General features: G+C 40.1%; 1 protein-coding gene across 1 annotated transcript in view; it reads right to left on the bottom strand.

Moving 5' to 3' along the window:
- The window catches only part of KYNU (kynureninase), a gene marked incomplete at both ends in the record, with an annotated part of 67259 nt that extends 59463 nt beyond the window's left edge, over positions 1 to 7796 (bottom strand). The window contains one exon of the mRNA XM_080928090.1: positions 7628 to 7796. Within this exon, the coding sequence (XP_080784216.1) occupies positions 7628 to 7796 (169 nt within the window). The remainder of the gene's footprint in view (positions 1 to 7627) is intronic.
- Positions 7797 to 16954: the final 9158 nt, after the last annotated feature.

The following is a 16954-nucleotide window of genomic DNA, read 5'->3' as shown; positions in this document are numbered from 1 at the left end:
ACAACCTTATTAAGCACAGCTAAATATTATTAGCTTTTTTAACATTATCTTTTGGAAATTGCCACAGTGTTTAATTATTCTTATATAATAAAATATTGCTTTTTATCGTTTATTTTATTTCTTTACATTTCGAGTGTTATTCCCCTTTTCAGTTCCCTCCCCAGAAGCCCCCTATTCCATTATTCTCCCCCCTGCTTCTATGAGGGTACACCCCTTTCTACCAATGCCTAGTATTCCCTTGGGGCACTGAGTCTTCATAGGGCCAAGGGCTTCCTCTCCCATTGATGTCCGATGAGGCAATCCTCTGCTGCATATGCAGCTGAAGCCATTGGTTCTTCCTTGTGTACTCTTTTGTTTTTATGAGGAGGCAAGGCTAGGCCTACCCGAAGCCCTTGGGACTTGACTGTGAAAGAGGAAGATTGGGAAAAATATGCTTCATTACCAGATTTACACTTACAACTGATACAATCTTGTGAATATTTTGAGTCTGTTAGTCTTTTATGTGGTTTGGAAGTTGTGGGATAGAGAGCTCCTGAATAAAGGCTGTATTTTGAGGTCTTAAAAAGGATTTCCTGATATTCTTGAAAACAAGTTCCTCTTAGGAAAAAGATATGTAACTGGTTTTTTGAATGGGAACTTCTGAATGGGAATGACTCCTATAGTCCCATGTATTTGAAAACTTGGTCCCAAGTTTGTGAAACTGTTCAGAAAGGATTAGGAGGTGTGGCTTTGTTGGAGGAAGTGTGTCACTGTGGGTGATCTTTGAGGTTTAAAAAGACTCATGACTTCCACTGTTTCTCTCTGTCTTACAGTTTCTGCATTGGCATGTGAGCTCTCAGCTGTTCATTTACTCCTCCATCACGAACTCTACTCTTCTGAAATCAGAAGCCAAAGTAAATGCTTTTTTTTCATAAGCTGCTTTCGTCATGGTGCTTTTTCACAGTAAAAGAAATGTAACTAGGACAATGCCCGGAGGAGAAAGTAGACCTTGTTGCCACACTTGGGTGAAACTCTGGTCTTTTGATAAATACATTTTTATGTTCAACTCTCTGTCACAATGAAGTGTAGGGCATGGATTGTGTTGTGAGGAAGATGTAATAGTTAGATGGACCCATAAAAGTTCTTCAAGAAATATCCATCTGAACTGTAGAGCTTGTTCACTATGCCCATTTCCTGAGAGTTGTAAAGACTGTCTTCAGCAGTTCACATTATCATAGGACTGAAGGCTCCATAAGAGGAAAATGTAAGGACAGAAAACAAAGCCACTCTAGCTTCTTCATAACTGAGAAATATATCTGTCTATCTCACATTCTCCCTACTCTTTTTTTTTTTTTTTTTTTTTTTTTGTAAAGCGCATCCATAATCAAAGACTTCTGTGGTTCCCTTTCTCTCCTTGTGATCACTGGTTTGGTTCTTGATTCTTGAGAAATCACTGTAAACTCCAGTTTCCAATCTCTCAATTACACCTGCAAAAATGTATCCCCACTGTCACTCCAGTGATTTGATTAAAGTTAAGCCTATGAAATAAAACCTTCCTATCTACAGGAATAAAAGGCTAGATTCAGGTGGCAGAAGCTGGTAAGCAATCTAAGTTCACTAAATGCCTCTCTACATGCATTTTACGTTTCTCATTTCATTTTTCCTAGTTCGTTAATAGTTTTGTTTTTTTATGCTCATGTTTAGAATTTCATTTACAGATACTTTTTTCCAGCACCATGTCTAGTCCTTAATGTTCAAGCCCATACTTTCAAATGTTACCTAAATGTTGATAATTCTCAAATTTGTATTTTCACTGTAAATCCAGCTGTTAGCTGCTCCCTAATTCTACTCTGATTTTCCTGTATAGTATTAGAACTGTTAGATTGCCATGTGAGGCCCGGGAGAGATGGCTTGGCAGTTGAGAGTGTTTACTGCCTTTGCAGAGAGCCTTGATTCTTAGCACCCATATCAGACAGCTCACAACAGCCTAGGATTTCTAGTGTTAGGTTATTTGATGCCTTTCTTCCTGCAAGGGCACTAAATCAGCCTCACACAAACATTTAAATAAATCCATTTTAAAATTAAGGAGGTGGGGGAGACATTTTATCAGCACACCTTTTTTTTTTTTTTTTTTTTTTTTTTTTTCCAGTTATGTGGGGACCTGTTAGGTAAAGGTCACACATAGAAAAGCTGAAAAGGCATTGTTTTTTAAGTGAGAGGCCACAGGAATCATGTCAATGCTATTTAACCTATCCCATAAAACTGGGATGCTGCAGTGTCTGCCAGCATCAAGTTTATTGTTTAATAAGTAGTTCAAGTTTGTCCTGAAGCTCAGCCTCTTCCACACCTCCATCACTTTTCCTTCTTTGGTTTCATTGCCTGCTTCTCAGACTCACGCTTTGTCTCCCTCCTTCTCTCTCTCTCTCTCTCTCTCTCTCTCTCTCTCTCTCCTCCCTTCTACCTTCTCTCTTTCTTCTATTTCTGACTATCACCTGCAGACCAATGTCAACCATTAAGAGCATCACCAGCTCAGCACAAACATTTTCATTATTTCCACAATAATATCTCAGAAAATGTTTATAAAGCCTATTTACTTTGAAAAGTTCTACTGGAAACCTATAAAAAACTTAGATCTAATTTAAAAAAAAATAGAAATCCATTGGTTGTGGTTGTAGGTTTTTTTTCTTGAAGGACTTTTAAAATTAATTTTTAGGTTGTCTTACAAAGTAATAGATTTCATGCCAATGTTTGGGCATTTTCTCACATAAATACCAGTGTTGTTTGTTCCTACTGGTTTCTACTTTGCTCTTCTCCTTGCTGTTTGCTTCTCTCTGACTACTTGTCTTTCTTCCCACACACTGTCCTGTAGATCAATTTTGTTTCCAAAACATGGCCACTCTGGATGAAATACATACACTCTCTTAGCTCACACCTTTCAGCCCTCTGGCTAGAGTTTAGTACACAGTTGAATCCCAAACACTGAAGAGAAAGTTAGCCGGTAGAAGGAAGCATCTATGCTTGAAAGTGATGTGAAATCGAGAGGCAGACAAAGTGATGAATTAGAGAAACATGTAACAGACTAGGATCTGCCCAGCTTTCAATACAACAGAGAAAAAAACCAAGGCTACTTAAGAGAGAACAGTGTTGAGAGAGAGGGCAGTTTTACCAGGACAGTTGCAAAGAGCCATGTTGAAGAGAGAATGGGATAGACACAGGTGAAGACAGAGCAAGCCAGAGAATGAGAAGAGCCTGAAGATTATGGCACATTACCAATGTTAGTTTGAGGCACAGCAGAGCAGTTTAGTCAAAAGCTAAAGGAAGCCACTTTGGATCAGTCAACATGAAGAGGAGTTTAGATCCAGAACATCTGAGCTGACCAAGCAGCCAGTATTCAGAAAGAGCTAGAAAGGATGAGCTCATTGAGCTGTAAATCTCGGAAGCTGAAAACATTATGAGTCCAGATAAGATTGTACAGAGGCTAGACGTTTTCAGGATGAGGCCTAGGTTAGCAGACTGAGGCAGTAAGCCTCGGAGATGACAATTATATCAGGTGAATAAAAAAATTTTTATGTAGTCCCTCTGCTTCTTTATGTATTCCATTGGCCTATTTCCTCTCCGTTAAAACCCCCTTCTCTCATTTTTTAGGATTGAGAAACCACACACAGACTTCTGAGTCCCCACAGAGAAAAGAACATGTGGTACCTACCTGTCCTCACATATTTAATTATCTTGCCTAATACAACAGGTTATTTCCTGGAAAAGGTACACTTTCATAGTTCTTTATGGCAGTGTGCCATTACATTACATGGAGCACATTTTCTTATCCATTCCTTTGCTAGTAGATATGAAATGCTGGCTCAGTTTCCTGGACATTGTGTATGGCACAATAGATAAACAAAAGCACATAAGAAAGAGTGACAGAGCAGAGAGGCATGGCAGTTCTGACTTTGACACTGGACACCCTCCACTCTCCTTCTCACAGTCCTTCCTCTGCTTACATCCTTAACAGTGGTCAATGAGAGTTTCTCTTTCCCATGCCAGTATTTGCTGTTGTTTGACTCCCCCACCTTTATTTGTTCCGTTCTTTCTTCTTCCCTCTCTTCCTTCCTTGCTTCCTTTTTCCTTCCTTTCTTTTTTCTGCTTTCGTGTTTGCTTTTATATTAACCATTCTTTCTGGAGTGATATGGAATGTCAAGAAATTTTTTATTCTCAATTTCATAATGACCAAAGATGTTGAACACTTTTCAAGTATCTGATATTCCTTCTTTCAAGAAATGTCTGTTCAGTTCATTAGCCCAGAATACATATATGATAAATGTTATATATCACATATCACACATCTCATATCATACATAATTTATCATATATTATCATTACATATTAAGAGTCATTATACACATTATACACACATGCATATATATACACATATACATATAACGATAACTATTGACTAAAAAAATCTGCTTAGTAAATACTTCTTGCCAATCTTTTCAGATTTGGAATATGTCATGAATACCATACGGAACACAAAAGATGCCAAATTATAAACAAACAAACAAACAAAAAAAAACCTCTTATAAACTCTTATAAAGAGCTGTTCTGGTGGAACTATAGAACCCAATGTCAAATTATATTACAGAGCAAAAGCAACAAAGCCAGCAAGGTACTGGAACATAAACAGACATGAAGACCAAAAGAGAAGAGGCCAGGAAAAAAATCCAACACCTAATTTTTGACAAGGGGTGTCATATATATGAGTTCATTTGATATATGTCAAATGTGTGTGTGTGCACGCGAGCATGTGTATTTATAAAACATACATAAGACATGGTTTGAGAAGAGATCTATAGGTACAGGAAGAGTTAGAATGTGAAAAGAGACGAAATGGTATAAAACAGTGGAATAATATATGAAATTCTCAATAAACAAAATCCATAATTAAGGAGAGATCGACTTTACTAAATAGGGCTGGACAAGTAGAATTTCTGTATGCTCTTTACATTTGTAGTCTCTAAAGCTGAATTCTTATCTCCCAACCTGCAGACTTATCTACACAAAGTGCATCCAAGTAGACCCAGACCCTCGAAGCTGTTTGGGGGAAAGCATCGGGAAAGTACTTCAAGGCAAGAACACAAGCACTGAGTGGAGACAAGATGAGAAAAAGCTTTGGTGGCTACACCTCAGATGGGGTTTTAATGTCTAGGGTCTCTATAAGATTGCAAAAGTTAAGCACCCAGACCACATATGACTAGGTCAGTAAGTGCGGTGTTTTCTTATGATTCTAAGGTACATACTATCAGAGCTGGGAATGGCAGCATAGTCCTGAAATCCCAGCACCCGTGAGGCTTGAGAGCAACTGCCATTTTGTAAGCTAGACGGGGCTACAGAGTAAGATCTTGTAGACAAAACAAAAAGGAAAAATTCTACCATTGGGCACCCTGCTGCCTTCTGTTTTCTAAGCCTTGTTGATCTGCCTTTGTTTTTCATTGCTCAGCACTTCAAGCTCGGTGTTTTATGTTAGTCATCCAGAGCTGCTTGCAATGCCATTGCACTGTGCTCTTGGAATATTGATTTGTCTTAAATGTACCTGTATTCTATAAATGTAACCCAAAAGAGGTGGCACCATCACTTCCTCCTGGGTTTGGTGCTGTTTTGTTTGAATACGATAAACCTGCTCCACGGTTTAGTTCCCCTGCATCTACACAGAGCATCTACCAGAGCAATATCTCAGAGCAGAGCATCTCCACGCTCTTCATGATTTTCTTAATTATAGGTCTCCTCATACTACATATACTTTCAAGCACACTATAAATTTCTACCTACTTCACTTGGTTATTCTGAGGAACGCGAGTCAGGTATAGAAAATGGTAAAGAAATGGTTGTTGAGTTGGTGAATCCTTGGAGAAAACCACACACATAATGAGAATTCAAGAATAAAGATGGAATAGATCTGTCTTCAGTGTACCACCCTGATTCATCCAGGATAAGTGACAGAGAGAGACCACAACCTAAGGCTGTGATTAATTAAATTTGGGATCAGAACCAAGAAACAGAATTTTTAGTAAAGACCCAGTTCATCCTCCTTCTGTTCTTGAGGAAACTATGCTTTGTCTTGACGAACTAAAATTGTTTACCACCTGAAAGTCTATTTATTATAACAATTTTATTGAACATATTTATTATCTGCCTTTTCATTTCCTTTAAGAGTTAGCAATGAGTTAACCAAGCAAGTCTGCTGGACTGAAATTGAAAGCAGATGTTATTCTTAAGCTATCGATGATACAATGATACAATGGTATCAACTCTCAAAGGATTGTATATGTGATGCTGGTTTTTAAAAGAAGCATTTATTTTAAAAATTAAACTATATAAAAATTATATGTACGTATGAATACAGGTGGCCACATAGGTCAGAGGTCCTGAATTCCCCTGGAGCTGGAATTATAGGGCAGTTGTGAATCGTCTGATATAGGTATAAGGAATTGAACTCTGGTCTTCTGAAAGAACAGTACGTGTTCTTAATCACTGAGCAAAAATCTTTTCAGTCCAGAAATTTCTACTTGTAACATATAGGAAAGCAAAATGCTAAGATGCACACAACAAAATTTAACATCTCATCTATTTTTAAGTGTACATTCTGAGGTAAGAATATTTATCCTGTGACACCCAGTTGGCAGGCCTCTTTTGTCTTTCCTGAATTTTGTCTGATGGTAGATATAGCAGTTACACACGGATGGATCTTCTAGGTGTCACATTTCACAGGGGGTTCATCCAGTGTAAGCCAAGTGTGGGTATGTGACCCAATCCTATCCTGAAATAACGTGAGCGGAGCTATCAGATTCTGAGTGTTTGAGACTGAAGGCAAAATTAGAGGAACTTGGACTGTATAAATCATGTGAAACTGACTCTGTAATTCACTCCAGCTATCCTTGTTGTCTTTGTATATATATGAACACACACACAGACACACACACACTCATACACACACACACACATATACAGACACACACATACAGAGACACACACACGCGCACACACACATATATGTGTGTGTGTGTATAAATATATAATTTGTTCCTGTGCTATCTATGTTTAAAAATAGTTTTCCACAAACAAACAGAAACGTTCAGGTCACTTTGTCATGGAGTGTGGATTCTCTGTATCTCTTACACTGAGGCCTTTCCTTATAGCATGTAAAGATAGCTATTCTTATAATATGCCCCCTAATACTCCCAGCCACAAGCACATTGGCTCCCAGACAAGCACCAGGCTATCATCAATGAGATGCCACATATATGAGATGTTCTAATATCGCTTTGAAAAGAACTGCTTTGAGCTTTAAGTGCCGAGAACAAGTAAACGCCTCCGCGTATACTTTTCAATCAGCTGCCTCATTGTTCAGAGAAGTGGGTGACAGCATAAACACCCCGTGAGCACTATATTCAGAGAAGGATAAGAAACATAAAGAACACGAGGCTCAGGTAGGCGGATGGGCTTATAGGGTAGCACTAGGGCCTGCTGTTTGCTCAGAAACAATTGTAGCAGCTCTATTATGTAATGGAACAATGGTAGTCAAAGAGTTATGACAGTTACATGCTTTAGCAGAAATTACTAAACTGATTTATAAAACCTTTCCCAGTATTCTTACTTGAAGGCAGGTCCCGCATTTTGGGGATATAAAAACAGTCCCTAAAATGCTTCAGTTTATCTTCCTCATCCAAGCGGAGAGCAACCCTCTCATCTGTTGGGTCACAATTGAGTTCAGCCGCGATGCGCCTCACTGCATCAACTGGTAGCTCAAGAGGCGAGGGCTCCATCAGAAATGGTTATCTACGAAGGAAGTAAAATGTTGAAATAATGTAGCTATCATCATTTCTTTTCTGTAGAATATCATCCTTTTACAGAGTGCACCATAACTATGATTCTCATTTTTTCTCTCTCTGAAACTCCAGAAGCAACAGAATTACAGCCACCCGTGGTGGTGCCCACCTGTAATTCAGGAAGTTAAAGGCTGAGGTCAGAAAATTTCTGAGAGGCAGGAACAAGCCTGGACTATACAGTGGGTGTCACATCAGGATAGGCTACATATTGAAACCCAGTCCCCCCAAATCAAACAAACAAAAAATGCCTGGAGATAGGGCACCAAGAGCAAAGGTCCGTACTGCAGAGCCTGAAATTCTAAATTCTAATCCTGTGACCCGTGCGATGGAAGAAAGAACATAATTATTTGCCTTAAACCTCATCCTGAGATTTTGTCATTCATAGAATGAAGAAAATAGTAGTAACTTAGAGATGTTCGAAAATCCTGTGCTCAATGTGCTGTCCCAATAAGGAAGCAGAGGCAAACCTCCGTGAGTTTGAGGTCTGTCTGGAGTAAGTAGAGATTTCCAGGTCAGCCAGGAATATATGGTGATGCCTTGACTACATAAACAAACAGTGCTAAGGTTCTTGTTGTTAGTATTGTTGCTTTTCTAGTGTGTGTGTGTGTGTGTGTGTGTGTGTGTGTGTGTTTGTTGTTTGGTTTTGGTGTGTGTGGTGTAAGTATTTTTGTATGCATGCATGCATGTGTTTCTGTGTGCATTTGGAGGAAAGTGTTCTCCCCGAACACGGAGCTTACTATAGCCCGGCATTCTTGCTAGTGAGCTCCACGGATCTTTTAGTATCCACCCTCTCTCCTACAGGGCTCACAAATGCCAAATTGCTGCACCTATATCTTTCTCTGGGTGCTGGCGTTCTAAAATCAGGTTCCGATGCTTTCATAGAAAATGGTTTCCTTCCTGAGCCATCTCCCCTACTTTCCTCATTCCATTATTTTTTAATACTAGAAATTATTTATTTTTATTGTGCACATATATATGATTGTCTGCCTGCATGTATGTGTTATGGATCAGATGTGTGCAGTATCCACAGAGGCCAGAAGAAGGCATCCCTGAACTTGAGTTACAGACCGCTGTTAGCCATATAGGTGCTAGGTACCAAAGCCATGTTCTTTGTAAGTAAACAAGTACTTCGTCTCTGTTCCATCTCTCTAGCCTTTATTCCATTCTTTTCTGAGAAAATAGACTGCAAATTAATTTTTTTATGATTTATTTACTTATTTTACTAAGTTGTGACAATGAAGATACTTTCTTTTAAAATTGCACCTACTTCTCCATGGAACATTTTAGAACTATGAATAACTTAGAATGTAACACTTAAAAACCTTAGTGTATATGCAAAGGATATTGATGCGGAGGCAAGTTCTCTCTGAATGTCATCACTCCCTCCATGACACCTGAGCAATTCAGCCACCTGATTCTTTTCACCACTTCACAGGAAGCATGATTCTCTGGTGTTTCTCCTGTTGCATAATCATCTAAAGCTCCCCTGTTTCAGGAAGTGTGCACAACCTTTCTGAGGAGCATTTGGAGGGTTGTTATTTATTTATATTTTAAATTTAACTTCCAGTGTGAACTCCAGAAGAAAACTGGTGGGAATCGGTTTGACCTTTGCACTGTGAGTATTGAACTGGGGTCATTAGGTGGTGCAGCAGGCAGGTTTACCAGCTGAACTATCACAATGGCCTGACGATGGAGGTTTAATCACTTTTTAACCCCATTCATTTCTTGTTTCACTCATTTATATTTTCACTCCATTTTATGTTTTGGAAATTAAGTTAGAGAGGTGTGCATGATAACCAGCCCTCCTTAGACTTTATTTGATTTACACTTGGCATTTCCGCAGTCTTCAACTGCATGTTCCTCTGCTTGAGCTGAGAAGACGTATGCCTGTCACGCTTCTTTGTGTGGCTTCTGACACTGGTGGGAGGGGACGGTATAAAGCTGTAAGTGTCAATTCTAGGACAGCTTACGTTTCATGGAATATCTGGAGAGTAAATACTATAGTAAGGTCATAGATTGTTTGAGAGACAAGAGAACAAAATAATGGGATGCAGCTGTGGTTTAGGTGACCAACCTCAGCCTCAGTGGGGCCACGTGCATTTGTCTTGGTGAAGATCTGAAATTTGAAGGAAGATGAAAGTAACTGAAAGGTCCAGGGCAGGAGAAGACCTTGACCAGGTCAACCGATACCCACTCAAACAGAGTGAGGTAGACAGGTGGGTGTTAGTCATGGAGGACTTCTGTGACTGAGGAGCGTAGAGATACTTGCTGAAGAGAATACGTACTTCTTTGGACACTGGAGGGTTTTGAGCAAAGCAATGATATAGACACTTACATATAATGAACACCATGATGTACTGTGAAGAATTATAAGAATGTAACAGGAAGATGAAGAATTGAATAAGCAAGTGGAACTGTTTGCTGTGTAAGTCTTTCAACCTGAGATTGATTCTCAGAACTCAAGTAAAAAACACATTTGTAGTCTCCGGAGTCTTGCAGTAAGATGGAAGGTGGAAACAGGAGAACTACCCAACATTCTCTGGGACAACTAGCCTAGACTATGAGCATGACAGAAAGAACAGGAAAGCCCATGCCTCAACAACTTGAAGGGAAAGAACCAACTCCCAAAAGTTTTCCTCAGACCTCAGACATGTACCATGGCATGCAAGTTCTGTCACTGACATAAATCTCTCTCTCTCTCTCTCTCTCTCTCTCTCACACACACACACACACATACACGCTCACACACACAGTCACACACACACACAGTCACACACACAGTCACATGCACATATACACACACATATTCACACACTATTACTAATACTTGGAACAAAGAAAATTTTAAAATATTAAGGGATTTAAGAAAGAGAACAATGTGAGTCCATGGTACATTTTGTAATGAAAGTATAAAAATGGATGCAACAGTTTTTCCTTAGTGTGAGAATTCAGAGTGCTACACAGAAAATATCCAGTGCCATAACTACTGGACATCTAGGGGATAATGCTGCTGCAGTCATTCGAGTCCGCAGTGTGGAGTGTGTGTGATGTTTGTTTTCACAGCGCCCTAAGCTGAATCTAGAATGGGTGCTATTCAAATCTGTCAGGGAAGAGGCTTTGAAGTTGCCCTTTATCTTCAGTCCTTCCTCTTCTATTCAACCACAATGAGAGAACACAGTGTTAGGTGACAACTGAGATCAGGATGCTCTCCGTATCTGATCTTCCTGCTACCTCGAGTCTTTCTCACAAGACTATCTCTGTGAATTTTCTGACTCTACAATCTTTCCCTAAACCACGCTGCTTTTATTCCAAAATGTTCAGATCTCAGGAACTGCTCATTGTCCTAAATCAAATGGTACATTTTCATTCAGGTCTGTAATGTTATCGCTGCTAAAAAGCAGTCTCTCTTCCTTTAAGCATCAGTAACCTTTACAGGCATACATCTTATAATAACAGATACATCCTGTCTGGTACTATGTTTATGTTGGTATATTTGTGGATGAAAAAGATAAGAGTATGCTTGCTGTGCCTGCAACTTGATTTAAATTGGTTGCTGTTGGGTATCTTCCTATGTAGGAAACAGAGATGGCTGTGTCTCTCCCTTGGCGTCATCAGTTGCCTTGTCACATTTGGTTAAACCTTGTCTGAACGTTTGACCATGCATTGCTGCCTATGAGTGATTTCTTTTTACAATTCTATCGAGGCAGTGGGTATAGTATTTAGCTGAGCATGACACCAAAAAATAAGAGCTTGCCTTTTATTTTGGGATGTTAGTTGGAGAGCTGACATTTTGCTATTTCTTTGGGGACAAGTACATTTTTGAGTGGGATTATTTCAATTCCTAGACAACCTCACTGTCATGTGAGAGGCAGCCCTCCATTTTCCTCAACAGGGAGCATTTGTTAACACTGCGCAGTCGGCTGTGGCCACATTTCAACTTAGCTATTATTCCTTCAGTGAAGGAAAGACTGGTACAGTACTCACAAATGGAACTAGGAGTGTTTGCTGCTGCCTATGATCTCAGTACTAGGGAGACTGAGGCAAAGAGCATTTCCTTGGCTACAACATCACCCTGGTTTATGCAGTGAGCTCCAGGCCAGGTTGAACCACATAATATGGCTCTGTCTTAAAGAACAGCAGCAGCAACAACCATCTAAAAAGGGTCTTCCTGGTTATTTAAACTTATTTTAGTATACAGCAAAGCAATATGAGAAAGCCACGGGTAATGGTTTATGTGAACAAACGCAGAGACCTCTATTCTGAATGTGAAAAAAAAAAAGGTATTCCATCCCTAATTCAACAAATGTTTCTGAGCATCTACTATGACTCAGGCATATAGCTCTGAAAATGTAAAATAATGCTTCTGACTTCATGGCAAAGCATGTGAACAATATACATGTTGGGCACGGTGGCAAATTTCTATTATTCCAGCAATTGTACTGGGGAAGAGACTGAAGGATTATGAGACCTGACTACATATCAAGACCTTATCCCAAAACAAACAAACAAACAGGGAAAGTGTTAGTACGTTTGTATCAACAGCTAGTTCATCCTCGTAATAATACTAAGGCGTTAGGGTTACTTACCTTGGAGGCCAATGACTGTATAACAAATACATTCAAAAGTGGGCTCTGGGCTGAAGAAATAAATGTTCATAGTCAAGTGTGTCTGAGAGCCCAGAGCAAACTGGGCCTTTTTCGCTAAGGCATGTAGTCAGACCCCCAGCTCAGAGGAAGAAAAGCCTCAGCTCAGAGGGAGAAAACCCCTGCTCACAACAGCCTCTTGTTTCCTTGTATTCTGTTTCTTGAGTTTTAAGATCAGTGGCTTTTGCTTATTCCCCTTTCCTCTGTTTTCTCTTTTCAATTCCACATAAACTCTATATAGCAGTACTGCCTTTAGGGGAATTTATTTCCTTTTAAAAACAATACTTTGGGACAGAGCATCATGAGGCAGTCCTGACTTATCTGCAGTCCATGAATCTCCTGCTTCCTAATTCCTAGGGTTAAGGGCATAGGCCTTTAGGCCTTTACAGGAAAGTCCAATCCCTTCAGTCTCAAGTGTAGCTCTTTACAGTTCTGGCCTTGTTATAATGGAGATAGAATACAGGGGTGTCTTTTCTGAAATGGTGTTTTCTTCTGGGGTACCCCTCTGTGCACAGTTCTAGCAGGCTGCAATGCTCCTTCAAGGACTTTGTCCCAAGAGAGAACTGATTAGCTCCTTCTAATTGCTGCCTAATTCTGCATTCATACCACCAGCTAAGACAATTAGTGCTTCAAAACATCATTTTACGCCTTGTTTAGGCTTATCATTTGCAAGTAAATTGGCATGATTTGTTTGAAAATATAGACATTAACTCCTAACTTATAATAACTGTCAAATTTCATATTTCATGTATCTAGCATGGTTTAATTTTACAAGGGTAAACAAACATGTCGTGTGCTGACGTGCAAGTCATCTGAACACTATTTGGTCATTGTTATATAAAATAAAGTTCATTTTAACCTTTTAAAAGAAACAATGGATTTGTGAGGTATTTCCCTAAAAGTTTTAAATATCAATGTCTTTTGATGGAAATTGATTTTGTCCTTAAATTATACAGTTAAAGTTTTGAAACATTATGTCTTTGTGGTTTCATTTACGGAACTACATTTTCACCTGTGAAAGGTTGTACAAACTCAAAAGCTGTTCTTTGTAAAGAAAGAATTACAAATTAGAGATCTCCTGACCCTGCTGGTCTAAGGTCAACCAGCTCAATACGTCACCCAATGCTCAACAGTTAATCTTTTACACAGCAAAGGTTCACTCACACCCTAAAGTGAGGAAACTGGATACCCAGTTCAAAGTTTAGAAGCCAGTCAAGATACATCCATAAAATGTCATATTTCATTGGGAGAAGTCAAGTTTATATATATGTGCACAAAGCATGCTTCTGTCAGACTGTCATTGAGAATTATGTGACATCAGAGTGCAAACAGCTTAACGGATCGGTAGAAGATCCTGGAGTTTGTTCCCACATTCCAAAAGTAGCAAACACTGGGAACAAAAAACTGCTTACAGGAAAAAACAATTCTATTCTTAGGCAAAAAAATGCTCTAGAAAACAAAAGGGGAAGAAAATCCCCCGAGAAAATACACTTTCACTTCTCTAAATGTTAACATGCCGAGCAGCAGCACAGGACAAGCAGGTAGAACCAGAAATAAGAAAACCCCTTAAACATGGATCTTCTTTACCTAGGGTGGTTCTACCTGACCGATTAAAGCTGCAGTGAGTGGGCTAACCTGCCCGGTCTGCAACCACATCCGTTTTCTCTATACCAGATTTAGAGATGAGGGCTTTAAGGGAGGTCATTGACTGTTTTGCTTATGAAGACAATTTATACAGAAAGAGGAAGCCAGGAAAAGAAGTCTCCCAAGTTCCATTTGGAAAAGAACAAGAGAAGTGAGTGTCAGTTTGTGTGCAGAGCCCTACCGTGGCCTCTCCCGCTTACCTGCTCTGATCCAGACAGGGCTCTCAGTTTCCAGTACTTTCTCAGGGGATTCCGGATAGATATTTCCTTGTCCCTAGCTAGCCAGACTCTAACAACTGATAAGACTCCACCCTATGGAGAAAATTTGCATGTTAACTTTAGCTCCTCCCACCCCATTGAATCAGGTTGCAGATTTCAAACCAATGACAAAAACTAAGCAAAATGCTGCACCTCCCCCAACCCCACCCCAGGTTGCCAAACCACTGGCTCTGCTGATAGCCTCTTCCTGCTCTTACTTATGGGTTCCAGACCCCTGCAGCGACTTCCGTGCTCCGTGTAGCTCTGCTGTGTCAGAGAGCTGAACTCCAAAATCTGCATGTATTTTCAATCTGTGCTCCAAAATACCCTACACCCAGAGAAATGTTCTCGAAATCTGGACGCATTGCTCCTGGATTTTGAGACAATGAACCACTGATCAATTTAGACTGCAGGGTTTTTGACTTATAATGGATACAGTTTTTAGACAAAGGGTTTAGAATAAACTAGGTGTGGTGGTTCCTACTCAAGTGCTTGGTCCTAACTATGGAGGTCCTTGCTGCAAAAGAAAAGTTAACATAGTCTCTTAATTCCTCAAAAAAGTTTGTTGCCCAATAAATAGAATTATTGAAACTATTTGAGGCCGTAAATCTTGGAAGTAGGATAACCACAGAAAAATGAGTTAGGGCTTGCAAAGCCAAGTGGACAGAAGCCTGGGATGTTAATACTAATTGTTTCTGTGAACTCTGCTCCCCCAGCTGCACTTAGCTTACACGACCTCTCCTGGCCTAACCTGAACTTGGGTCTTTTGAGAAATAGAAATACCGTATTAGGCTAAGACCCAAGGTTTTCAGAATAATGACTACAGAAGAGACTGCCTGGGTCACAGTGTGTTTGCTGCTGTGGCTTTCCTAAGCCCACAGCACATTGCTCTTTGTGAGACCTTCTCTTCCGAGTCTTCACTGTAATCCTGGACAAGTTGCTGAACCGTAGCCCAGGTTCAGGCTCCCGTCTACCCGATAAACAGAAAACACATCTTCCTTACAAGATTATTGAGATAGAAAAACAACGCAAGGGGAAAACCCACTGTACTGTGACACATAAATCCATTCGACAAATTCTTTGTTTTTCCTCAAATTACCCAGACAAAGTGTACTGTCCCCAGCCACTAAGAGAGGGCAATCGAGGCCATGAGGTTACTTTGAGATAATTTACTGACCACTGTTAAAACCATGAACTCCAAAATCCTCACTTGATTCAATAGGAATTATAGAACTTTGAATCGAATCAAGAAATCTGAAGCTTGTAATATATTTATTCATTTTCTACCATCTAGTATTTTGAGTCATTAGACTATTGGAAAATTTGTTCTGCTCTGCAGGAGAGAATGCCACATTCCCTTGTTGTCTAGGTTTGAAGAGAAAGAGAAAGATGGACAGGTCAAAGTCTTGCTGTCACGTGTTTGGGAAGTCCTTGAGCAATGACTGCAGTGCACACGAATCCTGCTGCTGAGGCCTGGCTCAATTCATCACTCCTATCGTTCTTCCTCTTACAGACTTTAGATTCTTGACTTCTATCTTTCCGCCCTACTGCACTAGTTATATTTCATAATTTAAATTATTTTTCAATTCCCTTAAATGTTCGATATTAGGAAGTTATTGTATTTCATTTAAAAAATCATTTTATGATATGTGCATGCCACTTTGGTCTAGACAGTTAGAGCAGAAAAAAATCCTATTGCCCTGACAGGTAGTCTTGAATTCCATCCGATTCTTCAGAATCAAGGAGATGTAGTTTGCTCAGAGTAGTAAAGCTATAGCTAGCTGCTCCGGGTTGTGGTAATCTTGCATGTCTAGGTGACAGTAAGCAAGTCACAGTGTTGGGATTCTGTAAACCCCATGCTTCAGTTACCTAGCAACAGCCAGGTATACCCCAACCCTCAGTTACCTGGCAATAGCCAGGTATGCTTCACCCCAGTGACCTGACACTATAAAAGAGGCTGCTTGTCCCCTCCTCTCTCTCTTGCTCTTGTTCTCTCTTGTTTTCTCTCTCTCTCTGGCTCCCCCCTCCGACCCTCATTTCCCCTCCCCCCCACCTGTTCATTGGCAGCCTCTACTCTTCTACTCCTCTATTCTCTTTTCTCTCTCTCTGCCTCTGTTATTCTCTTAACTCCTCCATGACTCGAATAAACTCTATTCCATACTATACCATCATGTGACTGGTCCCTCAGGATGAAGGGATTCCCAACATGGGCCCCTAGAGTCATCTCCCTAGCCTCCAGGCCTCACTGCACCACCATGGGCCACATCTACCCCAATCTCTTCATCCTTTTCACAACATTGGTGCTGAAATCCGGGACATCATCTTTTAACAACATTGGTGCCCCATGGGAGGAGATTAGATTTCCTCAAGACCAGATATCTCTTTTTCCTTTTATTGGTGCCGTGACTTGGGTCGAGAAACTACAGGTTCAAATCCTGAAGCTCATTAGCCGGAGCTTCAGAGACCTGGTAAGCTTCCTCCCCACATTGGTCAGAGTAAGCATCCACACAGTCCCATGGAAGAGTTCCTGAGCTTGGAGCCACTCTTGAGG

This window comes from Micromys minutus (assembly GCF_963924665.1).
Source record: "Micromys minutus genome assembly, chromosome: 13".
Taxonomy (NCBI): domain Eukaryota; kingdom Metazoa; phylum Chordata; class Mammalia; order Rodentia; family Muridae; genus Micromys; species Micromys minutus.
This window is presented reverse-complemented; position numbering and strand designations above follow the sequence as displayed.